Source organism: Festucalex cinctus, chromosome 2, assembly GCF_051991245.1.
Source record: "Festucalex cinctus isolate MCC-2025b chromosome 2, RoL_Fcin_1.0, whole genome shotgun sequence".
NCBI lineage: Eukaryota > Metazoa > Chordata > Actinopteri > Syngnathiformes > Syngnathidae > Festucalex > Festucalex cinctus.
In genome coordinates this window covers 6607573-6635044 of record NC_135412.1, presented here as the reverse complement: position 1 = coordinate 6635044, position 27472 = coordinate 6607573, and the positions used below count along the sequence as shown (strand labels likewise).

General features: G+C 41.2%; 2 protein-coding genes and 1 long non-coding RNA gene across 3 annotated transcripts; 1 reads left to right on the top strand and 2 right to left on the bottom strand.

Moving 5' to 3' along the window:
* Positions 1-1828: 1828 nt before the first annotated feature.
* On the bottom strand, positions 1829-13225 carry xkr6a (XK, Kell blood group complex subunit-related family, member 6a). Its single transcript, XM_077512461.1, has 4 exons — positions 12155-13225; positions 6285-6481; positions 4948-5365; positions 1829-3368 (listed from the first exon to the last, which is right to left on the bottom strand). Exons 1-4 carry the CDS (start codon positions 12727-12729, stop codon positions 2864-2866), a joined length of 1695 nt encoding a protein of 564 aa, XP_077368587.1. The 5' UTR covers positions 12730-13225; the 3' UTR covers positions 1829-2863.
* A 1598-nt stretch (positions 13226-14823) lies between these two features.
* On the bottom strand, positions 14824-22283 carry LOC144014926 (uncharacterized). Its single transcript, XR_013282646.1, has 3 exons — positions 22043-22283; positions 15428-15533; positions 14824-15097 (listed from the first exon to the last, which is right to left on the bottom strand). It is a non-coding gene; the product is annotated as an uncharacterized LOC144014926 (long non-coding RNA).
* On the top strand, positions 16528-26351 carry gckr (glucokinase (hexokinase 4) regulator). Its single transcript, XM_077515225.1, has 19 exons — positions 16528-16542; positions 16686-16835; positions 18036-18104; positions 18181-18249; positions 18601-18674; positions 18771-18837; positions 19970-20023; positions 20102-20196; positions 20494-20599; positions 20697-20815; positions 22601-22699; positions 22794-22891; positions 23004-23080; positions 24257-24353; positions 24421-24524; positions 24677-24754; positions 24945-25085; positions 26030-26164; positions 26231-26351. Exons 1-19 carry the CDS (start codon positions 16528-16530, stop codon positions 26342-26344), a joined length of 1761 nt encoding a protein of 586 aa, XP_077371351.1. The 3' UTR covers positions 26345-26351.
* Positions 26352-27472: the final 1121 nt, after the last annotated feature.

Here is a 27472-nt window from a genome sequence, read left to right as displayed (position 1 = left end):
CTCCCCTGTCTGTATGTGTTCTTCACACTTGCACCATGTGTAATGGCGAATGCAAGAGTTGACCCTGTTTGATGCCAGAAGCACTCCCCAACCAGTCCCACCCCTCAGCGGTGGTGGCCACGGTGCGTTCATGCGGCCGGCACCCCGACCACACGTGCTCAAGAGATGACTAATATTCTGTATACATGATTCGCCCTCCTGCCAATGTAACAGCTTGGAGGAGAGGGATAAACAAACCGGGAAAAATAAATACAAATCACAGCTTAACTTGTAGGTGGCTTCGACGGTACACTCATGCGTCAAAGGGAGAACATTTATACAAATGAAGAAAAACATGCTTACATTTGCTCATGTTGAAATTCTAGTTCCTTTTGGTCATTGTCTAGCATATTCGTCAAACATATTTGTTTGAAGTGGATTTATGTCATGTCTTGTGTCAGACATGGACTACGTTTACATGCAGTCAATCAATAACCCCTTCAAAGCCTGAATAATGACAACATTCAGGGTTCGAAAGGTCAAAAACCCGAAGATGCTATATTTTTTTTTTTTTTTAAACCAGTTACCCCTTTCCTAACCTGAATATTTGGTCATATAAACATGATCTGGGTACCTCCTTTGAAGTCAAATTTGGTTTGTGTTCTGTGCATGCTCTATTTGCAAGGAATTTGATCTTCATGAACTACCTGGATATGCGGCGGCCATCTTACGTTGCCACTCGAGCCTAAAATGAATACATTGATTTCTCCACAGCATTTTCGCGTTATTCTTTTCTCTACGGCGAAGAAAGGAAAGTAAGAAAGAAGTGTGCTTTTTCCAGGAGGAGGCAATATAACTACAGATGATAAATAAGTTCGCAGATGTCTTTAGGCCTGGACTGTCACCAAGTATGTAAAATTTTGTAAAATGGCTCAAGTTACAGCAGCGTTTATTGTTACAGTGAATGATCAGAATTTTTGGCAATGTAATGGCCACGCCCTTTGCAGAAAAGTCACGATATTCGGTCTGAGGCGTGAGCAACATCTTGAGGTCTTGCTGACAAATGTTCAACTGGATCCGTTCAACAGGCCTGCCAATTTTCGTAGCCCTCGGTTAAACTTGCCGGGATTGTTTTTATTTGTCCACTCTAGGGGGCGCTATATGTGGTTATGACAACTTCATAATATCGCCGGCCTGAAAAGTGTGCAAAGTTTGGTGAGTTTTCATACATGTTTAGGTCCCCAAAAATGCGACTGACTTCGGAGAAAAATAAAGAATTTCTAACAGCCTAAGTTTGAAGTCATAACGCCCTCCAGTCACACATAAAAACAGGTTATCCCGAATGTTTCAGAAACCAGAATTTTGACCTTAACCCGAATATTGACTGCATGTAAACATAGTCATCGTCTTAAACTGACTTCTCTAAGGATAACAGAGAATAGAGAACAACTTGTCTCCCTTTCTCTCCAGTTTGTGATTATCTACAGTACACATTCATTTGCAGGAAATAAAGTATTGGCTCAAGTTACAGTCTCGTCAATGGAACTTTTCACTCACATTTTCACAACGCCATATGATTATTGTTTTTACACAACCCGATTGTTATTTTTTATTTTATTTTTTTTTAAACTATCGAGGACCTGAACCTGAATCCCTCCAACAATCCAATTCCGTCCAGCTTAAAGGGATACTTGACTCATTGAGCTATTTTCAGCAGTAAAAACTTAACATTTTCTCCAGAATTAATTTGATAACTTCATTATTTTTTCTTGTACAATTAATAACATTAAAAACACATTTTTCCATTTGCTGTCAACTGAAGATGACATCACCTGTGCTGAGGAAGTAGGTAACGACTAGGGCTGGACTGACACACACACACACACACACACACACACACACACACACACACACACACACACGCACACACGCACACACACACACACACACACACACACACGCACACAAAAATCAGCCCTGGCATTTTGACTCTTGCTTGACATGTAGTTCTGCTACTGATGTTTATTGATTAATTTTCAGTTTATCTATATTCAAAATGGATTTAACAGGCTGGTCCCTCTAAATTGTGGGTCAGTCTCTTGGGGTAAAATGTAGGAAAATAATAATTAAAAAGCACTGCATCGCCCCAAAATAGGCCGGCCCACCGGGCATCTGCCCTGTATGCCAGATGGCCAGGCCAGCCCTGGTAACGACCAATCATGGCTCACCTGTTTTCTGGGTTAGGTCAGCAAACTGAGGCATGATTGGTCGTTACCTACTTCCTTAGCACGGTGATGTCATCTTCAGTTGACAGCAAGTGGAAAAATTTGTATGTAGAGGTATTAATTGTACATGAAAAATAATGAAGTTGCCAAATTCCTTCTGGACAAAATATTTGCTTACTTTTTGCTGCTGAAAATGGCTCAATGAGTCATGTATCCCTTTAACATCAGTTTACAGAAGTGGGTTACTTTTTTTTTGTTTTTTTTTAAACGTTTCATCTTTTTAAGAGGTACCAGTGAACGTGTGCGTGTGATGCAATGTAAACAGCAAGCGGCAAATCAATCTGGTATGAAATATGCTGACGGTCCTGAAACTCTGACACAGATGAACGGCGGTAGTTGCAAAATAGAGAGGAGGCGTTTTCAATGGACTCCCACTGAGGCAGCTTGTTGAGTCATGGCCAAGGGTCTCGCAGGTTGAAGGTGCTTGCAAGGAATGTGTGTGATTTCGTGTGGGTGTGTGCATTAAAATGTGCCAGATTGCTTCACTGTCTCTGTGCTTTTACCAAGTGTGCGTTTCTTATTCCTCTCTGAATGTGTCCATGAACACAAACTCTTCACAGTGTGCGTTACGTGTGTACTCATTAGTGTGTATGTGTATGTCAAAGTGAAGACTCATATTGTAGAAGTTCGTAGAGCAGGGGCCCATCGCGGTAACGGATGCCCACCGCGGCCGGTGTGATGTACTGCAAGATGTTTATAGTCCTTCGTAGGCGCCTGTCAACATAATGGGCGTCCCATGCCGGGTAACGCTTCCTGGGCATGTCGATCTTTATAAGCGGGCCCTCAGGCTTGGAAGTGGGGGGCACTGACCTGACCTGGAAGACGGGAAGACAGGTCTCCGCCACATCCTCTTCTGTCTGGGACTTGGTCATGTGCGCGGGGGTCGGTGGGGCGGTAGGCGGCGCAGAAGGAGGGAGGGGGAGACCCCAGAGCAGCTGGGCGCAGCAGGAGGAGGCGGGGCTTGGCTGGAGGTGGGCGGTGGCAGGGTGCAGGAAGCCATAGTACAGCAGCATGACCAGGACGCCGCCGGCAAACGTCAGGTAGACGCCGCACAACGCTGGCACGGCGTACGAGTCGGTCAGCGCCGGGTCCCTGTAGGCGTACCTGCATGTGGGCACGGTCGAGTTAGTACTTTTCGTGATCCATGCCAATTATTTTGTACTGGCAGCATAATTCATTTAAATCTCGAATCAAGACTTATTTCTACACTCTTGAATTTGGTTAAACCACACCAAGGGCCCCAATTTCATAGACAGGGGCCCGTGTGTTCGGCATAAAAACGGTCGCATCTTCGTTAGCGTGTTTTTGAATTTGGGAGACTGCGATATTCTATTGCACAGCTCTGGGCTGGCACATTTTAGACAAGCTAAAAGCAGGTCTAAGTTGTGGTGCATGTGGTGTAACATGATTTTGGTGGATTTGGGAAGTTAGGTTGATGTCTGTGAACTGTGGGCCCTTTAAGATTCTTCTATGATTAAGGGCCACAGTATATAAATACATTTGACTCATTACTGCCATCAACTGGAGTTAAGTGGAAGAGCAACTAGCCTTTGCTTAAACTGTTCACTTTGATTTTTCTAATCATATTTTTATTTTTCATTTTTTTAACCAAGATTATTATAGATAATAAAAACTAATGTAGTTAAACTAAATTGATATAACAATTTCATGAACAAAATAAAATAAAAATGAAAACCCTTATAGGGTTAAAAACAAACAAACAAACAAACAAACAAACAAACAAACAAAAAAAACAGAAAACTGAAATTATAGCTTACATTTATAAAACTACCTGTAATTTTTTTTGCGAATTGTAGTTTACTTTACACAATACTTAAGGACCATAATTTTCATCTTGCACTTTGACAAATACACCACATATTAAAAACTAAAACTCCTAAAAACAAAACTAAAACTAAGCCTTACAACAAAATCAAAATGATAAAAACCTGCTCTAAAAAACAATTAAAACTAACTGAATTAGGAGAAAAAAAAAACAAAAAAACAAAAACAAAAACAAAACTATAATGAAAAAAATCCCAAACTATTACAACCCAGACTTTGGGTAAGAATTGGGGCACACCTTGGCTGCATTGCTTGCTTCCAGTATGGGTATGTTAAGTTTTTGTCCAATCAGATTTCAGACTTTGTGCTGCCTTGTCAATCCAATCTGCTCAGGGCTTTCAGAATCACAGGCCCAGCTAGCTGACCCAAAACACAGTGGCATCAGCATTTTGCCATCCTCTGATTGGTTGGTCAGAGCAAGCCAAGTTTGGCTAGCACAACACGTCAGTGGGCATCTGTTCGCATCAATACTAGACATGGGCGAGTAGCGATACCAGGTATTGTTATCTTGCCAATATCAGGCATGGAAGCCAATACGAGACGAGCTGCTCTCTTGTAGCCATGTTATGATTAGGAACTAGAAATTAGTGGAATAGAAAATTGTCATCAATTTCATGCAAATTTTAAGAAAAAAAAATGTTACATTAGCATTTATAGGACTTTCTTTAAATTTAGGTCATTTTGGGGGGGGGTTCTGTCTAAAAGTAGTGGTGATATTGGTACTATCACTATCAGCGACTACTCGAGTTGAGTACTTGTACTGGTATCGAGCATCCTTAATGAATACATTTAACAATCAGCATGTCTCGTGTGATTACATGTTCATCGTGTTACTCACCACAGGCCTGTGAGGATGGTGTTCTCAGCCAGCACCACCGTGTAATACGTGATCATTCTGTGTCGCGTCTGGCCCTCCTTCACGTTAAACCAGCAGAAGATGTAGACAATGCCCACCACCATGTTGAAAAGCACCTCCTCCCACTTGGACATGCAGAAATCGGTGCCCCCGTGCACCACCCAGAAGGCCATGGCGGACCAGTGGACCACCACAAAGATGCCAAAGTAGATATGAAAGAGCGAAGCAAAGAGGGCAAGTGAGAGGACGCGGGACGAGATGGTGAAGAGGCGCCAGAAGAGGTGCAGCAGCGCCCCGCGGTAGCTCATGCTACGCTGGTCGTCACGCGAGTCGCGCAGCAGTTTGTGGTAGGAGGCCAAGACCCAGGCGAGAGACAGCAGGGAGGCGAGGGAGGAGATGCCTGCAGGAGACATACAAGACTCATGCTTCATTTCCTCTCACTTAAATCCTTTCGGAACAAACTTTGAAGAACCTTCAAGTGAGTAGCAACAAATTTAGGTTGAGCCAGTGGGGGCTATCTTGAACTTCAACCAAAGGTAAGAACCTACTGAAAGATTTATAATAATTATTTTTGTAAATATTAATTAATAATTATATTTATAATCAATAGCAATTCACTCAAGCCCGATTCAATTCAATTTTTTGATGTATTTGTTTTTAATAACCAAAAGATGTTTTATTTTAACATCTACATTTTGTTGTTGTTTCTTTCTGTCCCTTCACAAAGTTGCAACTTATATTGAATCAAATTGCAAAGACTAAACAGATGTCTATTCAACAAGTCAGTGTAACAATGAGGCCCCCTACTGGACTAATAAGACACTACATTAGCGACACATTATTTCACCACGAATGTACCGTACGGCCACAGGCGATCATTAACAGACGATACATTGCCTCATTAAGTAAACGAGGAGCCACTTACAAAACTTAAATCATTAAATTCATTACATGTATAGAGCTAATCAAGTTTTTATTGGCGTCTACAAAGACCCGCCAAACATTACCGGATATCCGCAAAACGTGTGCGTCCCCTAAAAGGGTCCGACTAGAAACGATGAAAACCTGCGCAAGGCATAATCTATGCTTTATTTATTTATTTACTTACGTATTAATTTTTTTACTTACGTATTTATTTATTTATTTATTTAAGAATTTACATTTTAAGAACTTTACATCGATATTCAATCGAGTCTCGATGAAACGGTATATCCCTAATTTCCAATACAATAAATCGGGCCCAATGTATGCAAACTGCTAATGATCATTTCATTGTGCAGCTTTTGTTTTTTTTGTGTGTGTCCTTCTCATCGACCTACACTGCAGCGTCTCGGCACGGTTCTCCTGGATCATGATGCACAGCTGCAGGACCAGCTGAGGCGCCGACTCCAGGAAAGTCTCCAGCAGCCGAAGCATGTTGACGTCCGCGTACTCGAACATCATGGCCCAGTACCAGCGGCGCTGGTGCTCCTTCTGGCGACGCGACATGAGGCCAAGGTACAGCGTCCTGATGTACCTGCAGCGGTCGCAGGTAAGAAATCAACTTCATTAAGCCATTTATATTTGATTCACCAGCTGGTTTAAACACACATTCACACATTCTAAGATACTCTCTGTACAAAAAAAAAAAAAAAAAAAAAAAATGCTTTTACAAAGATAATAGGCTAATAGCCTGATTGTGAGTGATTAATTTTTGTGTTATTGTCTGTCAAAAGACAGTATTGATGTTATCACACTAAATTGACTTTTATTGGATTTCAGACTGCACAGTGTGTATGAGTAGCGGCTTAAATATTATGTTATCTGGTTTAGAAAATGAATGATCTTATATAAGGCTAAAATTTAAATGGTCTTGCAAACATTGTTAATGGTAATTGGTTTATAATGATAAAATAATTAATTACAAAATGAATAACTACTAAGTGGAAATGAATTCAGTTCAATTCATTTTTTTTTTTAACTTTAAAAGGCAAAATGAAACCAGGTCACATTAGATATGGTGATGCAATTGCACATTTTACATATATCCATGTAACAGGCAGAGTGCATGAACACAACTTGACCATCTGCTGGCGCAAGAGGTTTCACGTTTTATCTTTTTTTCGGGACGAACATCCTTGCTGACTTCCCTTTACTCTATTTGAAGAAGTTCAAAGATCAAGATCATTTAAATTGTAAAATGGCGTGAATTTTTGTGAACATGAGCTACACTTTTTTTTTTTTTTTAATCATTACGTCTGATGAACAAACAGGCAGATAAGTAAAAGATGCTCCACACTTTGTTGTTAAGATACAGTGACAGCTCATGTGGGTGGAATGCAGGATTTCAATTCAAATGCCCCTGAGCTCTTCATCACTAACGTGAGGATGTGTGTGTACTTTAGGCATCAGTGCGTGCTTTTAAAGCATGGCTACGGCGGTGTTGCCGTTCAAGTCCTCTGCTTTGCAAAAAGTAACAGTTACAACCAAATAGCATCAATAATACAGCATCCACAGAGGAGCTCACATAGCACGGATCAATGGGGTGACCTTTTCCATCAAAAATTGGTATGATGTTGATTTTTTTTATTTTTTTTTAACAGCATTTTTAAAACAGCTTATGTGTAAACATGACGCAACAAACTGCGTTTTGGTTTAAAGATGGAGTAGCAGGTCACCCTGACAGCTGCTTGTGTTCGATCATTACAAACCGTAAGTGTGGATCTTCTACGTCAACCCTCCCCCAAGCCCAACCATTCTCCCTTTTCTTCTCCCATCCCCCTTTTACTGGTATTGTGTGCAAGCAACCTTTTCCCACCTCTTCGACTCCCCATCTTATTCATTCCATTCTTCTTCCTCTCTCCTCCATCCACTCTCATCCACCCTTTATCCTCCCCTTCTTCTCTCTCCCCCTCCATCATTTCCACAGTCTCTCTCCATCTCTTTAACGATCCATCTCAATCAGTATGAAGGCTTTCCCCTGCCTCCTCTTGCCATGTTCCTCCACTTTTCTCAGGTAGCAGTGTGACGGGGGTGTTCGCAGTCGGGAGTGGATGGAGGAGAGGTGTGCGTATGTGTAGAAGTGTGGTCCATTTAACTCTTGAAACTGACCAAAGCTGCATTTGTGTTTCTCCTCTCAGCAGGATGTAAACAAACACTGAGCGCACGCACGCACGCACGGACGCACACATCAACAACAATATAGTTGCTACTCGAGCTGCTGTCTGCCCAGAGGCAAGTGGACACCATAAAAGAATCTTCTCAGAGAGATGAGCCAGGAAGGAAATGAGAGAGTGAACAATTGTCTTTGCAGTTAGAGCTCAGAGGCTCACGAGGCGACCCAATGCAACCGAATTGTGTTAGTAGTCGATTTTCCACATAGGATAAAGAATGTATGATTGTAATTGTAAGTATTGTTGTATTATCTGTCTGAATGTGTTGAAACACTGTTTGTGTTTAAATATTCATTGCTTCAAGTATTATAACACCACCATACAGATGCGTTATAGCATCACCGTATGGCCCATCAATGGCAACAAAGGTGCACTCATTTACCACTGTGCTTACTCTTCTTCATGTGATAACTTTATATTTATAACCTAGAGATGTTGCTGTGACCATATTTACTTTAATTATGACATTCGAGGTTCCGATTGGCAAGCATTGAACTCTGTGTTTTGGCGGTGTTCCCCCCCCCCCCCCCCATCATTTTGTATTTTACGGCCAAAAATATTTTTCATACAAATAATTACTGTGACTAAAACTTCACTAATACATTGGAGGTTACTCCGCCATATACAAAGAACCTTTTGAGTCTGTAAACGATCAGTGATAATTTTGTCGCTGAAAAATCTGTCACAATTTTTTTTTTCCAGATGAAAATGAAACGAAAACTAAAATAGAAGCCATTCATTGAGACGATGACGATAACTAAATTGACTGCCAATTTCATCAATGACTAAAACCAAAACAACGCAGTGATGAAAATTCACAAAATGCAATCAGAAGGAATGAAATACAGGTGGGAGAAAATAACCACTCAAACTGTTCACTGCAGTTTATTTAATGTTCAAATTTGTTACTTTCGTTGTGCAGCAGCTGTAAAATTAATCTCAGGAAATTATGCAGTTTGTTTTATTTAGGTGAACGCTTAAAAACAAAAATAGGTGAAAGCTAACCTTCAAGACGGCATATTGTTGTTAGTTCAACATGTTTCATTAAAATAAAGTTCAATAAAGACGCTGTTGTCTTAAATGTGTCTTGCGTAAGTTGCGTCTTAAACTACAGTTACAAATAGGTTTGTTATAATTTTAATTTTGGGTATAAAGTTGAAATGCATGATGAAGGAAAACGACTAACTTGTCAATTTAGTCAACTAAAATTGCCCTTTATTTCGTTGACTAAAATTCTCTCTAATTATGTTGACTAATAAAAATTTAATTCTGTTGACTAAAATTCAATCAGATGACTAAATTATGACTAAAACTATAATAAATTTTGGTCAAAATAAATTTGTTGTCAAAATTAACATTGGTATCTCACAAAGATGTACACGCACACTCACGCACACACAGTGTACATTATATACTCTTACATGGTGCTTCAAAGAATTTGTAAACTACTATACAGTGTTTTGAGGTGATTTGTCGGCACACATTATTCTCTTTTGGGAGTTTTCCCGCTGACATGGAATTAGTATCTACTAAGTGAAGCGTGAGGGAGCCTGCAGAGAGGCTTGCTCATCGAGCTGTCGTCGTGAAGCAAGCTCTTCTTCCATTCAGCTTTATCTACTCGACACCACATTTGCCCTTTAGAGTGGTTGACCAATGAGTGGCCCAATTTATGAGAATTGGTCGCCTTATTGATTTTTTATTTTATTTTTTGCATTGTTGTGAGCATAATTTGAGTTACGAGCAGGCTTCAATTATCCATGAAACTCTGCTTGAGTGAAGTGGGAAAAAAAATCATTGATTTGCAGCTCCGTGCCCAAGTGCTGTTAGCAATAGTGGGTGGTGTGTCTATCGTCTACGATTTGAGCCCACAGTGTAATTTAGTGACCAGGCGAGCGCCATTTGCGGTAGCAGTGTAGCTAGCAATCCGGCGAGAGTAGAGCACTTATGCGCAAAGCAGTGCTGGATGAGTGAGATCGTTGAACAAATGTATATTGTACATCAAGAGTCCACCAAGAGTGCAGTTTGGTTTGGTGTCAGTCGACACTGGATTCTTGGTTCTGGGAGCTCGCAGGGATTTCGAAGTAACGTTTCAAGGGGTGAGTTGTTGACTGTTACTTAAAGTGCAACTCACCCCTCAACCAGACTCTTGGTTCACCCCTCAGAACATTTCCTGGAGGGCCATTGGGCTTGTGAATGGGGAGAGGGTTGGGCGTGATCTGGCTGTGATTGACAGCAGCAGTGACAACTACAATCTAAATGATTTCTATACTACCATAACTATCTATGCTAAATAAACCATTGTTAGATTAGGGCTCTTCATGACTAGATAGATGACTTGAGCTAGGCTGTTGTGTCGCTGTTATTTGTCCTTGCTTGGCACCTTTCCATCTGTCTGCATTCTGACATACATATCCAGTAAAAACCAGTTAAGGCCATCAGGCCACACATTCTCACATGGGGAGGCTGAGCCGTTCGCCCATGTGGGCGGGCGGCCTAGACAGTATAAGTGCAGGGACGATTCTCAATAGATCAGTTCCTCTTCCGCATACTGGTTATTACTGTTAGTATAATATCGTGAGCATTAAAGATACAAGAACCAGTGTAAGTTCCCACCCAGAACTTTACACGATCCACCCATCCATTTTCATGACCGCTTATAGGAATAAGCGGAACCAATCCCAGCCGGCTTCAGGCAGTAGGTGGGGAACACCCTGAACTGGTTGCCACAACTTGCCAGCCAATCGCAGGGCACACAGAGACGAACAACCATCCACACTCACAAGTACACCTTGGGACAATTTAGCGCGCCCAATTCACCTGCCGTGCATGTCTTTGGAATGTGGGCGGAGACCGGAGTACCCGGAGAAGACCCTAAATAAACTAACCAAATGCTAATAAATTACTAACCTGAAAATCAATTTAAAGATGTCCGCAAATGCTACAGTTCTAACTCGCTAATGAGGCATGTACGAGACTGAGCCGGTGGGTGGTAGACACGGCAGAGTGACTAGGACAGTCTCACAGAAGTTACGTGGGTAGTATGTGCTTGCCCAAAGAGATGACAAACAGCCAAATTGTGTTTATCCCTGTGTTTAACCTGAAGATGGCCCCCCACACAGACGCCCCTCCCCCCCAAAAAAATTCACTAAAATGTCAAAGTAATGACCAGGTCATATAAACAGCATTAGCAAACACCCATTTACACAGTTTATCAGTAAAAGAAAGTTGATTTGGTGTGCATTTGCGCTTTAAACAGCAGTCAACTGGTAAGTAGCTGGTAAATTACCAGCCAGGAAAATATTAAAAGTACAGATTGAGCTTTAATAAGCATGCACATCATAACATGCCCACCATGTTGTTGACTTTCAACTTGTCCAAATATAGTCAGAAATTTGAAAATATGCTTCTGGCATATATTGAAACTAGGCCTACGGGGGCATGGGTGAGAATGAATGTAGGCCTATATCAGTGTTTCTCAATGCTGGTTTTCGGGTCACACTATCCAGACGGTTTTCCATGTCTCCCGATTCTAACACAGGTGAGGATCGTTATCAGGCTTCTCCAGTTTGCTGATGAGCTGTAATTGGAATCACCTGCGTTGGCAATAGGGAGACATGGAAAACAGGCTGCATAGTGTGCCCAGGCTTGAGAAACACTGGCCTACATCATATGCTACAAAAAAAATTATTAATGGAGAACAAAAACACAAAAAAAAGCGCCCCAATACCAATGACCACTACTGGGCCACGGACCAGTGGCCGGGGAACCATGTTTTAAACATAAGTGCTATCTTCCTTTATAAAAACACATACAAATATTTTTTTTGTGGTGTTTTTAGGGGCTGGAACAGATTTGGGCATTTCAATAGAGAAAAAATACAAATCATTTGAGTCACAAGCTTGATCAACGAATTCATGTATGCCATGTGAGAGTAGCTGTTTGTGTGAAGGGGTGTTAGACTGAGTGCGGGTGTTGTTGTAGCATAATGTGTGGATATCAGGTGCCGTTGCACCCCCCGCACGCGCAAGCCCACTTACCTCCACACTTGCCCCAGCTGGAAGATGTGGATGGTTGCCTGCCACAGCCAGATGGTGGCCAGCTTCAGGCGGTCCTTGCCGGGATAGTGGCACCCCACAGCCACCGCACCCCGCTTTGTCAACCCCTCCACCTCCCCGAGCCCCCCGCCAGTGTAGTCTTGCACAAACCAGCGGAAACTCAAAATCTGGACCAGCACCGAAGGCACCAGCACGAAGAAGAGCGTGAGGCCAAACCACAGGTAGTCCTGCCTCTGGTAGTAGTCCACCGCGAGGCACAGGTCCGTGCCAACGTCCCAGAAGAAGACGAGGAGGGCCAGTATGATCCAGAGGCAATCCAGCCACAACTGCTCCCGGGGTGGGCAGTGAGTCTCCCGGACGCCGACCCCCCCGACGGCGGCGGGTTGGCCCCCGCCGAGCAACGAGCCGAGGCAGGCGGAGCGACAGCCCCAGTAGCACGCCGAAGAGCGGCAGCACTGGCAGATGTGGATCGCGGCCGAGTCCAGCGGCTCGTCGCCATCGACGTCGTAAAGCTGGGCGAAACCCACCCCGGCTTTACCGTCCGACTGCGCGGCCATGTTCCCCTTGCCGCTCGTCCCCTCCGGTGAAAAGCACGACAGCCGCACCGTGGTGCCTCTTTTTCGCGGGGTGCGGACACCGCGACGCTTCCCAGATACCTGCTGCTGCTGTACGCTTCCCTCGGTGTCTCCTTCCGGCCCGGGCCGCGGAGAGCCATCAGAGTTCCCTTCCCCGGTCCATTGAAGACCCTGTCACCAGAACCGGAGACCTTGTCCACGAGCCCTGCATCTTCTGATCATATCGGTCGACAGGAGCCTATGACGTCATTCACCGCGGTTTTTTTTTATATATTTAAAATAATAATAATAAACAACACTCTACGCCTGAGCCTGAATGAACGCGCTCGCGCCCCCGCTTTCTAAGTTCGTCTCGGTTACTCTTGCATGGCTTCGCCAACTTGCACACGGGAAGCCAGTGCAGCCCCAGTCCGTGTCTCCGCTGCCCCGGCTGACCTACCCTTTCTTGCGCTCCCCATCACCGCTGCCACACTCCATCTCTCGCTCCACCCTGTACCGGAGAACCACACACAGATTTCAACATAGGCAGTGGGATGTCTCGTCAGCGCGTCCGCCATATTGAATGTGGCAAAACTGCTCGAAATATTTGCGATGGACCTCACTTCATGAAAAGCGATGACAACATACAATGTATGTGGTTGACCACCTTTTCGTAACACCAGCACATTACAAAAATAACAACAGTGTGTCTGTGTGTGGCAAAAAAAGAACAGAGGCATTTTGCATATTTGGAGATGTATGAATGCCAACTTTATTTGTATTACTCAATAAAAAAAATCTTCCAATACTTCACCAATATAGTAGCTCATAATCAGTATCTTTCTATTAACATGACAACACCTTAGAAACTGTAATGTATGAGAAACGCGTTATATAAATAAAGTTGGATTTGACTTTAAACACTATCAGAAGCAGATGAATTGTATTTATTAATTTCCAACAGTGTATTTCATTTCATAGCTTGTGTCTTGGCCTTTCAGCATCCAGATGTGTACACTATATGTATATGTTTTTGTCTATTCATTTTTCAGCTGCTGTATATTGCCATGTAATTCTTCCCAAGGCCTCCAGAATCCTCAGTGCTGGAGTCAAATGGAACATTTATTTATTTATTTATTTATTTTTAACCGATCAATCAGTGTTTACATTCACCACTCTGCACCTTCACAAAGGCAGAGAAAGTGACGGAGTGATTTTTCCCTCCTCTGGTTGGCTAAGCTAAATAGTCTGCTGTATTCACACCTCTGGTTGTGCTACAACAAACATTAATTGATGGGGGAAGTCGGAGGGTGATGTCAGACATCGCAAATAAAAATTAATATTCAAGGTGCACTTTTCAAGAAAAATGGGTCTTTGTGAGGATGGATCAACCATTGCTGGCTGCTTTGTTGTAACCCAAAAAATAATTTTGGTGCTGGGGGTGTGGTCGAGTAACAGGTATGAGTGCTTCCACAGCTAGGAAGAGCAGGAAAATGAAAAGGTCTGCATCAGTGTCTCTGATGAATATGATGTATTTTATTCAAAATGCAACTCAAAGTGCCGAGTGATTAACATCCATTGCACAATAGAAAGAAAACCCACCACTTCCCCCAACATTCCCATGAACACGCCCACACACAAACACACGCAGCTAAAGAACTATGTTTAAAAAAAACATGGCAGGGCACAGAGAAACCTTGTGAGGAAAGGCACCCAGGTGGAGTTCATCCACACTGAGAGGATCACAGCCCACGACCACAGGAAGCAGTTCTACCCCAGAGACTCCCGACCAAGATTGACCGTGGTGAACCCCACGCAAATTGAAACCCGCATTACAAGCTGAGGAGCCTCGAGGATAACCTCCCCCCGACCCATGAAAAGGCCAGTCACCCCTCCCAGTGCGGAGGCCACCCCATGCGGAAACAAATGAAGCTCAAAACTAAAAGGCAACTGAATAAAAAAGTTAAAAGCTCAAAGTTGAACAGAATAAAAGCTAAACCGACAATATGATAAAAGGAGCTAAAAACTAAGAAACAGTAAGATTAATCAATTAAAAGGATAAAAGAGACGAGAGAGAGAGTGAGAGAGAGAGAGAGAGAGAGAGAGAATGGAAATGATTCTGTGCATATATGAACATGTGAATGATCGTTTACAATAAGTAAATGGGAGTAGCTAGTTGTAGACTTTTCATACATACATTCCGTGACATCCATTTCAACTCTGTCCGTCTGATACAATCTCTTCAGTAATCCTTTTCTCCCTGCAAGCAAGTTATTCATTTCCCCCCCTCTGCTTGCATTGGAAATGAGTCTTGCTGTTGTCATGGCAGCCGTAGGTGTGTAGTTGACGATCTCGGATTTTCATCTTGGATCTTGGAGTACACGCAAACGGATTTGTTAGACAACCTTGAGTTTAATTTCAGAATTAATATTTTCCATTGTATTTTCTATTCTCCAAAAATATTCCAAAATGTTCACTACACAAGTGGAAGGATGTGCGCATTTTCCAGTTCAGAGTCAGGTAATGGTGTATAAGTGACTTGTGAGTGAGAGGTGGTGAGCTGGCCACCTGTCAGTCAGAGGGTGATTGTGAATGAGCCACTATGCAATTCCATAGTTTTGCATGACCCCCATGCCCCCCAAAAAAATCAATGAAAATCATGCTCCAAATCAAGACTACAGATCTATAGCTTCATGCTCACTTGCTGACTTTTGCATTGGGAAGCTGCAGCAAAGTAAATCCTACAAGATGAAAAGGACCAACTCGTTCTTGATAGGAATAATCGGAAGTCTTCATCTGGTCTGTGACTGTAGAAACACAAAAGATGCAATTAGTCAAATCTAGGAGGGTAAATCTTTGGAACTGATGGCACTCTGCATAAATTAAGATGACCTGATGTTGGTCAAAAAGTGTGTTGATGCTACATCTAGATATGTTGATTCTTCCATATTCCAGTACCCGAAAGGCATCGTTAGACAGTTAGTAAAACTTAAAGGGCATCCTCAGTTTGTGACGGTCCAAACAAATGACCTTGCAAGGTTACAAACGGTGTACAGTGAGCTGATTTGCAGATCAGCATGAGAATTTGTGGTCTTGCCACACAAAAAAAAGCATGTTTCTGTTACTGCCCCACTGATGTGCCACAGATGAGGCAGAGCAGGCAGCGCCACAACTGTATCAAGAAGAGTAAGAAGTAAAAAGTTAATGTTTAAGTAAAATTGTGTTCAATTGTAGGTCTGTGTCTATGTCTTTATTTTGATGTTCTTTTTGAATCCATCAGAATTAGCTCATAGCTGTTGAAAGGTGTTGCATTTAAGGCAGCGTGGTAAAGAAAATGCATGTTTGGGCGGTTGGGATTCGTCATGTTCTGGGAGATGAACCTTACTCTGTTCTTTCAGACACTGCAATTACTACCTCTATTTAATTGTTTTTTTTTTTTGATTGGGTTAAATCAAAAGATTTGCATTCAGGGTGCATCAATCATAATTTACTGTCCGATCACCGATCTTTAAAAAGTTTGACCTGCTGATCGCGATTCTGCAGATCCCGTTTTTTTTTTTCGTGACAAGCAACATATTCTCATGAGATCATGCAGAAGGTGGATCTTGTGTGTGATCAGTGAGGGTGATCTAACTGGAGAACTGTACACTGGAATTTTCCAAACGTCCTTAATATGTCACGCTTATCTCAAAGGTCTTTTTGTGGACTTTGTCACTGCAGAGAGACAGTAGCCGGCTACTGACTTGCTTCCATTGCAGACAAAAGTGACAGAATTTGGTCGATTCCTGTTTCCTCTCAACAATGCATGAATGGAAGGTAGGAATATTGAATCTCCAAGAGAAACGCCAAAATATTAATTCTCTTTTTGTGTGATGGGATTCTTCTTAAGTAGCAGGTCCTTCAATATAGAATTCCATGAACAATGAAAAAACATGACTTGTTGCAACTATTGTCACCAGTCACCGGATTACGAGCCCTCACTTCCTGTTTCGGAGAAGTCAAACCCCCTGACGCGGGACATTGACCGAGCTTCACCCAGTCGCATTGTGAGGATGTTGCAAAGCTGCGATGCCGAGATGTTTCTCCAAGAGACAGGAAGCACTTACGAGGTTAGTCAAGTAACAAGTGTATTGCTGTTATGGTTTGGGGTGGAGTGAGAGAAGTGGACCCAAATGTGAGGTGACTGATCAGACAAAGGAAATTAGCGACGTAGGGTGATTTATTGACAAGTGGACAGGAGGAAAATCGACTACACTAGACGGAACTGTGCTTGACGTGACAGAAATGGACGTGACTATAGCTTGACTTGACAGAACTGGACGTGACTGTAGCCTGACTTGACTTGACGTGACAGAACTGGACGTGACTGTAGCTTGACTTGACTTGACGTGACAGAACTGGACGTGACTGTAGCTTGACTTGACTTGACTTGACTTGACTTGACTTGACTTGACAGAAATGGATGCGACTGTAGCTTGATTTGACTTGATGTGACAGAACTGGACGTGACTGTAGCTTCACTTGACTTGATATGACAGAACTGGACGTGACTGTAGCTTGACTTGATTTGACGTGACAGAACTGGACGTGACTGTATCTTGACTTGACTTGATGTGACAGAACTGGACATGACTGTAGCTTGACTTGACTGAACTGGACGTGACTGTAGCTTGACTTGACTTGACGTGACAGAACTGGACGTGACTGTAGCTTGACTTGACTTGATGTGACAGAACTAGACGTGACTGTAGCTTCACTTGACTTGATATGACAGAACTGGACGTGACTGTAGCTTGACTTGACTTGACGTGACAGAACTGCACGTGAATGTAGCTTGACTTGACTTGATGTGACAGAACTGGACATGACTTTGGCGTGGCATGGCGTGGCGTGACTCGACTCGACTCGACTTGACTTGACTTGACTTGACTTGACTTGACAACACAGCTCAAAGCTTAATGGATGAGACAACATGACCCACGTAACACCACCAATGCACCCACACCATCTTGACAAACACAACAGATTAAATACACCAACACTAATGACCTAAAGAGACACACCTGGGGGGAAAACAAGTGGTTGAGGGAACTGATTGGTCACACACAGGGAAGGGAAAACACACTCAGGTGGACGTGGTTATACATAAACGAGGCAAGGGAAGAAACCAGGAATACATGACAAAAACACCAACCACAGACAAACACACCCAAAAAACACCGAGAAAACAAAATTCCAACCCCACAGAACCAAAACATTAAAATTGCAAGTCTTTGAAATGGTATAAATGTGTTTCAATGTTGTTTTAGTCGCTTATGTGTGACAAAGTGGTGAAAACCATGTTGGAGGTAGCTGGGATAGTGGAGCTCATTCTCAAGGTATCGCCCGCCTTGTGTTCCTGTTGCATGCTATATGGTTGTGACGTGTACAGTAAGTTCATCCTTTGTTTCTTAGGAGCCAAAGGACAGTCTTGTTGTCTTGAGTGGTTGCGGAACTTCAGGTCGCCTGGCCTTCCTCGTGGTGGTAAACATTCATGAGTCGACATTTGTGTGAATTGTTATTAGCCAGTTACAGATGAAAAATTGTCATTACTCCAGTGTTGTGCCATGAAAAGATATAATAAAATATTTAACATAAATGTGAGAGGTGTACACACTTTTATGAGATGTTAATAAGAGACTGACTTGTAGTTTGACGCCAACTGCTCAAGAGTATTGGCAGGAATTAGCATGCTAGCTTAAAACAGCTATTATGCACTGTGATGTATTCATCTCCGTTCCTTTATTTGGCATTCAGCATCTGCTGAGGGAAGTGCAATTTCCCGTTGGAACTTCACAATGGAACAATGCTATCACGTTGTTTGTTTGTGTGTAGTCAGGGTTCAACAAAGCACTGAAGGAGATGAAACACAGTCAGGTTTATGCATACATCATCGCAGGAGGCGACAGGTGGGCGCCACTCACTCACTCACTCACTCACTCACTCACTCACTCACTCACTCACTCACTCACTCACTCACTCACTCACTCACTCACTGTTTTCAGAGCACTGCTTTCCTCCCAAGAGGCCCCAGAAGATGACCCCCACCTGGGCATGCTCTGTCTTAAGAAGGTGAAGATTGTGATGGAAAATGTGTGCAACGTGTCTGTCTTCTGCTTCAATAATGAGTCGTTGCACAATGTTTAAAAAAAAAAAAAAAAAAAAAAAAAAAAATAAAAAAAAAAAATCTGTTGTTTTTATGGGAAAAGAACGGGCAGCTGTGGTTGCCAGAGAAATTCAGTTAAAAAAAAAAAATACAGTGCAAATGTAAACAACTTTACAGAACAACTTGTACATTTTACAGGTATTTAAATAAAAAAATGAAAAATGTTAGTTATTTAAATAAATAGTAACTGCTTCTAAATCTTTACCGGAATTCAATGGACAATAAACAAAATCTGCAGGTAAACTTTACAGAACAAAATAGTGTAAAAGCAGCATGTTCTTCATTTGTATAGCACTTTCCCACTTTACAAAGGTGCTTTACACTTTGACTACGCATTTGTCTACTGATTATTCAGCATCAGGAACAACTGGAGTAAAGTACAATTGAATCTACAAGTTTGAAAAGATTTAGGATGTACAAGTTGTTTTGTAAAGTTGTTTATTTGCGCAAGTTTTTTTTAATTTATTTTATTTTATTTTTTTTACAAAATTATTCTGGTAAAACAACAGAATTTTTAAAAAGCGTACTAATAAATTAATAATTGGGTCTACAGTACTGTATATCAATTTTAAATAAACATAATAGTTTAACCTTTTATATTCACACGGTTTTACTGTATATCTAAATATTCTTATCTGTAATATGACTTTGTGAAATGCATGTGTCTTTTGGCATAAACAAAATGGACCAAAGAACCCACTGACAAAAAGTGTTGTTCGAACTGCTATGATATTGTCTCACAAAGTTTTTTTTGGTTTATATTTTATCTGTATTTAAATTACAGTAATTTGTGAATTCTTAAAAAAAAAAGGTGATATTTTTAACATTGTCTTACTGTCATATCAATAGTTGTCTTTTGTTCAGAGTACAATGTATTAATAATGTAAATTACACAATCCTTCATTGTTTTTGTATTTACAGTTTTTTAATGTTATAATTTTACTGAAATTCACGGTTAATTCTACAGACATTTTTACAGTGCATTCTTTTATTTAAATTATTATTATTATTAATATTATTATTTTACCTCACCTGCAGGTGTGTGAGGGGAAGAAGAGGGTCTTGTTCATCGGGATCTCTTGCGGACTGTCTGTGAGTCTCACTCTTAAGACATCCATTACAGTAAGAGTTGAATCCATCTTGATCTTTTTGTAATCAATGTACCTGCAGGCTCCATTTGTGGCCGGTCAGTTGGAGTTCTGCTTGCGGCACCTGGAGGTTTTCACTCCTGTTTTGATTGGTTTTAACCCTGCACACCAGGCACGGTGTGTATGCGTCACATTACGTCCACATGTGCAATGACTTTCAATGTGAGAGTTGTATCCAAAATTGTGCAAAAGACAACAATGCTAAGTTTGATGCTTTCAGACATATAATATTTTAATATGTGTATAGTTTTCGTGGTATTTTATTTATATTTATCTACATGCATGAAGCAAAGTGCATTCTACAGCTCTGTCCTTGATGTAGTTGTGGCAGTATAGGTCTTGTGAGTTTCTGGGACGTGTCTTCCCTTGTCCAACGACATCTTTATGAGCAATCCTGAAATAATCTCTGCGCAGGAATGAACCCACTACAAACTGCACGTTCACTTTCCTCACTGTGGTCCAAAGAATGCAGGTGCTTGCCAAAAGTCATCAGGCCTTCCTCATCAATCCATCAGTTGGAGTGAGAGCTCGTCACTGATACTGGTAAACTAAACACCATATTCTCTTGTCAGAGGAGTTAAGGGTTGTGTGCGTGCCTTCTGTATGTTTAAGTTCAGCCGGAGGCCATCAGTGGTTCTTCCAGGATGAAAGGAGGTAGTGCAACTAAGATGATCCTGGAGGTCATCCTAAGTGCTGCCCATGCTGCCGCTTTCTCGCATGCAGCCGCCACACACCAGTAAGCAAGTGTCAAGCCGCTGCCATTGATTCACTGCCGCGCCTTTTGATACTACGGCTCCAGTTATAAACATATTAAAGTGATTCAAGTGTCACTTAAATGACATTATATAGTCAAGGCAGATTTATTTTTGATTCCGTCCCTTTATGTCCCTAATTCTAGTTTGAATGTGAATGAATGGCCTAATGCGAGTGAGATAAGGACTAAACTGTGTTATTTGGGGGGGAGCTCATTTGTAAGTGCATAACAGAAGGTCATGAACAAAAATATTACATGGAAAATACTTTAACTATGCTCAAGTGGCGTAACACTCTCTTTGCATGCCGTGTTGTGGTTCTCTCTGTGGAGTGTGCAACATAAAAAAACATGTAGAGTGGAATGTGCATTGAATTTCCCCTTGATGGATTACAAGTTAAAACAATAAAAATAAAGGTAAATAAAGTATTTAAAAAAAAACTAAGATAATTGAGAATTAATGCAGTGTTATCTTAATGAAACAAAACAACAACACACATTTGGACTGTGTTTTGCATTGCATTATTTACACATCATAGATCATTGAAATGTGCCAAAAGCATGACCTTTGCACTGTGACCGCAAGCAGCCTTGTAGGTTTTTGCTGCGTTCGAGAGTGACGTCACATTGTAGTCCGCCGGTGAAGTCGGGGTCCTGGGTTTTTTCCGACTTCGCCAGTGGAATTTCCGAGTTCAAGGGGGCGTTCCAGGACGCACTTCCTGGTTTGAACAAGTTCAAACCTTGAATTCGGAAATTCCACTGGCGAAGTCGGGGAAAAAACCCAGGACCCCGACTTCACCGGCGGACTACAATGTGACGTCACTCTGAATGGCAAAACACAATTTACTCGAGTATAAAACTAGATAGCTTTCTTCATTCATAAATATTCACCATTCATGTAACGCAACGTACGTGACAGTATATTGCCGCTATATCCCTGCATGAAATTATACGGTAAACTATGGAATGCTTATGAAATAAGATTAAAACAATAAATGAAGCAAAATTGCAAAAAGGTAAGTTGCCTGGACCTGGAGGCCAAATTTAGTTTTGAGGACCAAAATAAAAAAACAATTCATCACTATCCGCCATTTTGATTGTTTACTTTCACCTCAAATGCTTTGAGGTCGGAACTGGGAAGTTTCAACTCGGATATTTCCGACTTCCGACCATCCTCGAATGCAGCATAAGTGCAATGTCGTGAGTACTCACTGTGAAAAGTTCCATTCTGATTCATTCTTAATGACAACACTTTGGTGCCTTGTTTTCCATTTTTATCCCAGCTTTAATGTTTCAGTGAAACTTGTCACGAAAGGGAGGGAAGGAGCAAGGCACTTGTCGCTGCATGAACCCCTTGGTGAGGTTGTTTGTGCCCTGAGAATTGTTAATGCGATACACCTAAATAATACAAACTACAAAGTTGATATAATCCGTTTCATTATCAAAGCGCATACATGGCCTGTGTTTTTGTCGCGGTACTGCCCTCTACTGGTTAGGACATGGCAGTGTCGTTGCCCAATATTTGTATTTATTTATTTAACAAACAAACTCACGAGCGCACCATCAAAAAAGAATGTCACAAAAAGTGGATTCTCAGGCTAATTGCCATCTAGTGGAAGAGTAGTAAACTTTGTTCAATTTTCCATGGCACACCTGATGAAATTGAATTACACACTAAATTACTAACGTGGCACAACACAGTAGTTGGGAATCACTGCTGTAGCCTGCTTTTATGTGTTCACAAGTGAGCAGTTCTTCTTTTTCCATCAGAGTCATCTCGCAGCACCTGAAAACCTATGAGAACACAGTTGAGGTCACATACTCTCATAGGACGGCCATTGCCGGTTTGGTGGCTGCAGCCGGGCAGAGGTCAGTCAGTCAAGTCCAATTCTCGAAACAGTACGAAGGACTGCATATTTCCAACTTGATATGAAATTTTGCTATGTTATTGTACATGTTCCAGTTTACTCTGTAAGAAACGTGTGTGCTACCTGGGCTGGGGCAGCGTGGCTGTGCTGGGCCTCGTTGATGCCAGTGAGTGTGAGCCAACATTTGGGGCAGGTGAGCAGCATCGCCACAGTCAAATATTACAAGTTAATCACAAATGTGCATTGGATTTGGGAAAATTGCATGCTACTATATTGACTTGTGTTCGTGTGTGTCATACTCGTAGCCTACAGAGACATTCAAGCCTTCATAAGTGGAGGATACAGAGCGCTCAACAACAATGAGGGTTCCATTGCTTTGCTGGTATATATGAGGGGCAACCCGACCTACAAGTCAAATTATACAGTGTCTAAATCAGGGGTGTCCAAACTTTTTCATTTGAGGGCCACATACAGAAAATCAGAAGGACACAAGGGCCACATAATGTTATGAATAAAAATTGTGTTTAGTCCTAAAAATTGTACAAATAATTTATTTATGCTTTTGCATATTTTGCATATAAAAATGCTACAGTGTATAAACCAATTTATTTGTAATATGGCAGTAGGGTTATTATAGTTTTGGATTTTTTTAAAAATTTTAGTTAGTTTTTATTTTGTTTTGAGTTTTGTTTTTAATAGTAATAGTTTTAATTAGTTTTAAGGGTAGTTCTGTAGGTTTTTATTAGTTTTAATTCTTTAATACATGCTTAGTTTTAGTTTAGTTTGTTAGTTTCAGAATTAGTTTTATTTTATTATTATATATTTTTTAAATGTGTACTACTTGTGCGCAATATTTAAAAAACACCAAACTTTCAAACGTCATTATTCCGGTTTATATCAAAATAAATCTACTAAAAATCACATTTAAAATCATCCCCAAAGGCTCCTGCATTAAATTAAAAGACTAAAATGAAGGACATTTTTGCTATAATTATAGTTAGTTTTAGTTAGTTTTGTAAACATAAAATGTAATTTGAGTTAATTTTCATTTTTTTAAAAAGCATTTTCTTTTTTATTTTAGTTTGTTAATTAAATTGTTTTTGGATTTTTGTTTTAGTTATTTCGTTAGTTTTAGTTAACTAAAATAACCTTTAATAGCACCCGTGTATTTCGACACCTTCCCTTCTTACTTTGACCATCTCCAAACATTTTTGTTTTATTTTATTTGATCTGAGTCAAATGCCATTTTTAGCATATGTCGCGGTCTACTGAAAAATGGACGGCAGGCCGCAAATGGCCCCGGGCCGTAGTTTGGACACCACTAGTCTAAATAATAAACAATAGATATAATCCAATACAATGTAATGTCATATGGCAGTAAAAATCACACAGTTTCAATCACGCCCATGCTGGATTTAGTCTTACAAAGGTTTAGAATATTTGAAATCCTGTGAAGTCAGATTACAGTGAAATATAGCTCTTATTTTGAAATGTCACGACACACATCATTGATGATTATAATAATAATCACATACATTTCTGTAATTTCTTGATGAAGGGTCCCCAGTTTTGCATTGCACACGAAGATTTTTTGCTTGATGTCCTACCCACTCTGGATGACCAAGACACTGTCATTCTCATCTACACACATACTGGTGAGCGACCATGATGCAAAGCTTCACACACATTGTCTTCATGCATCGCGATAACTTCTTTTCTCAGACAATATGACTGAAGTGATGAATGTCGCCCACCGAGTGAGGGAAAAGATGTCGAACCTCCACGCTATTTATCACCAGGCTGACGGAGATGATGCTGGTTTGCAAGTTGGTTACCTTAAAATCAGATTTACTGACATGTACAGTACACACTGTACCTGCCCACGGGTCCGCCTGCCTTGCATTGCTTCCTTAACAATCTTTCTGCAGTAACTTAATGTCCACCATTTTCTACCTGGTGTCGTTTGTTTTCTTTGCAGGATGAAATAAATAGATTGTGTACGTCCACGTTAACATTTTCTTGGCCATTGCCTACTTCTGGAAGTCTACAGCACATGGTAACAGCACTCACTCACTTACTCACCCTCACTCACTCACTCACTCACTCACTCACTCACTCACTCACTCACTCACTCACTCACTCACTCACTCACTCACTCACTCACTAACTCACTCACTCACTCACTCACTCACTCACTCACTCACTCACTCACTCACTCACTCACTCACTTTCTGTTTGTTCGGTAGTGGGAGCTGTCCACTAAATTGGTGCTGAACGCTGTGAGCACGGGAGCGCACATCCTAAAAGGCAAGGTTTACCAGAACCACATGATCGACGTGCAAGTCACCAACAGCAAACTTTACCGCCGAGCAACACGTTTAATCCAGGTATCAAATTACATCGTCAGTCACACCAACATGGTTCATTAATATCTAGTTGCCGTGACTCGGGTCAGTATGTCTTCTTATTTTGGGTGTAATTTATCATTTACCTTTTATGACTTTTTTTTTTTTTACATTTTTTTTAATTTTATGAGTAGAGTTTTACAATTTTATTTTTATTTTTTGGGGGGCTTGCACATGAATATCACTTCAGCAGACTGTTGCAGCAGCTTTGACTCATGACTTTATATTTCATTTTGTTGTGTTTTTCTCCTTTTAATTTTTTTGATTGATTTTTTTTATTTTATTGAACATATAAACAAGCAAACAGCAGAAATTAAAAGAAAAGAAAACCCAATAATATCATCAATCAATCATAGTTTACATGTTCAAAAGGGAGTAAGGAAGAAGTTAAAAACTTATCTAGTCATACCCCTTTTACTTTATATATTTAAACTTATTTCATTATTAGTACAACACTAATTTACTATTTTTTTAAATAAAATGTGAAAATAAAAAAAATAAAAATAAAATGTATTTTCCATGCTCATCCTGGTCTGTGTAGACTTCACCCATGTTCTTGTCTGTTATCTAATAAAAATAAAAATAAAAACAAAAACAAAAAAACAGCAAAAAGCGCAGTTCTGAATTGACTCCCACAAAGTTGATTTTAGCCATTTTTCAGAGTTTATATAGGACTTTCTGTATTTCAATGTAGGAAGCATGTCCAGCTCTTTGTATTTATTTTTGCACAGCACGTTCTCATGACTGCATTTTTCAAAGTTTAGTTGAGTGAGAATGTGATCAGTGTCATCTAACCCTGCTGTACAAAAGAAATTGCACAGTTTAATTATCAGTCGTGCGCAGGTTTGCATATATTTTTTTTCACCACCCAAAATCTAAGGAAGAGTATATGAAAGTAGCAAATTCAGCCTGTCTGCCTGTGTTAGAAATTGTCTGGTCATTCTGAGGCCCAGTGCGAGGAGGCTCTCCTGAAGGCTATCTACCTGGTTGACCACCTGACTGAGGACATTACCTCCTGTCAAATGAGCACCCACACAGCCACCGGCAGAAATAGGACGAAGGTAATTGAATGACAGAAGACCAGAGAAATGTTGTGTGTCGTATTTCCTCCCTTCTTTTGTGAGCAGGTAGTGCCTCTGAGCTTGGTCTCGCTTCTGACTGGTTGCTCAATTGAAGATGTGAGGGCTCGCCTGGATTTGCAGCCAATTATACGGAAGGCTGTGGAGGCATGTCTGCAGTAATGACTAAGATATAATATTCAGCAATAAGTTACAAGAGACACACTTCTGTCCGCAATGACGATGTGCTTTGTGTACAGCCAGACCTGAAGCAACAATAAAAATATGACAATACGAACAATAAATCTCTATAAATGTCTTGTAAATTTGTCACAGCACAGACACTGATCAATCAATAAATCAAACTGTCAATCAAATACCTCTACGTCTATCTTTATTCTGCGTCCATGTCTTAGCTGACAGGGACTGGAACATTCTGTTGTATAAACAATCAGCATCTTGATATTCCACACCTGTGAGGTGGATGGATCATTTCAGTGAAGTGCTCACTCGCACAGATTTAGACATAAAAAAAAAATTGGAGAAAAAAAAAAAAAGTTGCATCTACTGTTACGTGTATATAGCCTCCATCCATCCATCCATTTTCTTGACCGCTTATTCCTCACAAGGGTCGCGGGGGGTGCTGGCGCCTATCTCAGCTGGCTCTGGGCAGTAGGCGGGGGACACCCTGGACTGGTCGCCAGCCAATCGCAGGGCACACAGAGACGAACAACCATCCACACTCACAAGCACACCTCGGGACAATTCGGAGCGCCCAATTAACCTGCCACGCATGTCTTTGGAATGTGGGAGGAGACCGGAGTACCCGGAGAAGACCCACGCGGGCACGGGGAGAACATGCAAACTCCACCCAGGAAGGCCGGAGCCTGGACCTCAGAACTGGGAGGCGGACGTGCTAACCACTCATTCACCGTGCCGCCCTGTATATAGCCTATTTCAACTAATTTCTTATTGCCAATTTGTTGTTACGCTTTTCACATTCCCAAATCCTTTTATCATGCCACTCAGTCAAGTCTAAAATATAAATAAAATGTAATTGTCATGCAGGGGTAATGTTTGGGTCATGACCGTGTGCTGTGTCTGTTTTGAGCTGATGTAACAGCATCTGGTTTCATCTGGTGAAACGCTATGTGATGTCAAGAATATTTAATGTCTTTATCTGGGCAACAGCCGACCAGATAATAACACATCAGTACTGTTACCCACATGTCTAGCCACAACCAATCAGATTGATTTACTGTCGAATAAGCTGTCTGAGAAATGTGTGTTTTGTCGGATTATTACCTCTGT

Coding starts and splice junctions, on each gene's coding strand:
- gckr (XM_077515225.1), top strand. Junction 18,250..18,600: donor GCCTGGCCTTCCTCGTGGTG/GTAAACATTCAT, acceptor GTTTGTGTGTAG/TCAGGGTTCAACAAAGCACT. Junction 22,700..22,793: donor GTGGCTGCAGCCGGGCAGAG/GTCAGTCAGTCA, acceptor TACATGTTCCAG/TTTACTCTGTAAGAAACGTG.
- xkr6a (XM_077512461.1), bottom strand. CDS start 12,729: ATGGCCGCGCAGTCGGACGGTAAAGCCGGGGTGGGTTTCGCCCAGCTT. Junction 6,482..12,154: donor CAGCTGGGGCAAGTGTGGAG/GTAAGTGGGCTT, acceptor CGACCGCTGCAG/GTACATCAGGACGCTGTACC. Junction 3,369..4,947: donor ACCATCCTCACAGGCCTGTG/GTGAGTAACACG, acceptor GCCCACATGCAG/GTACGCCTACAGGGACCCGG.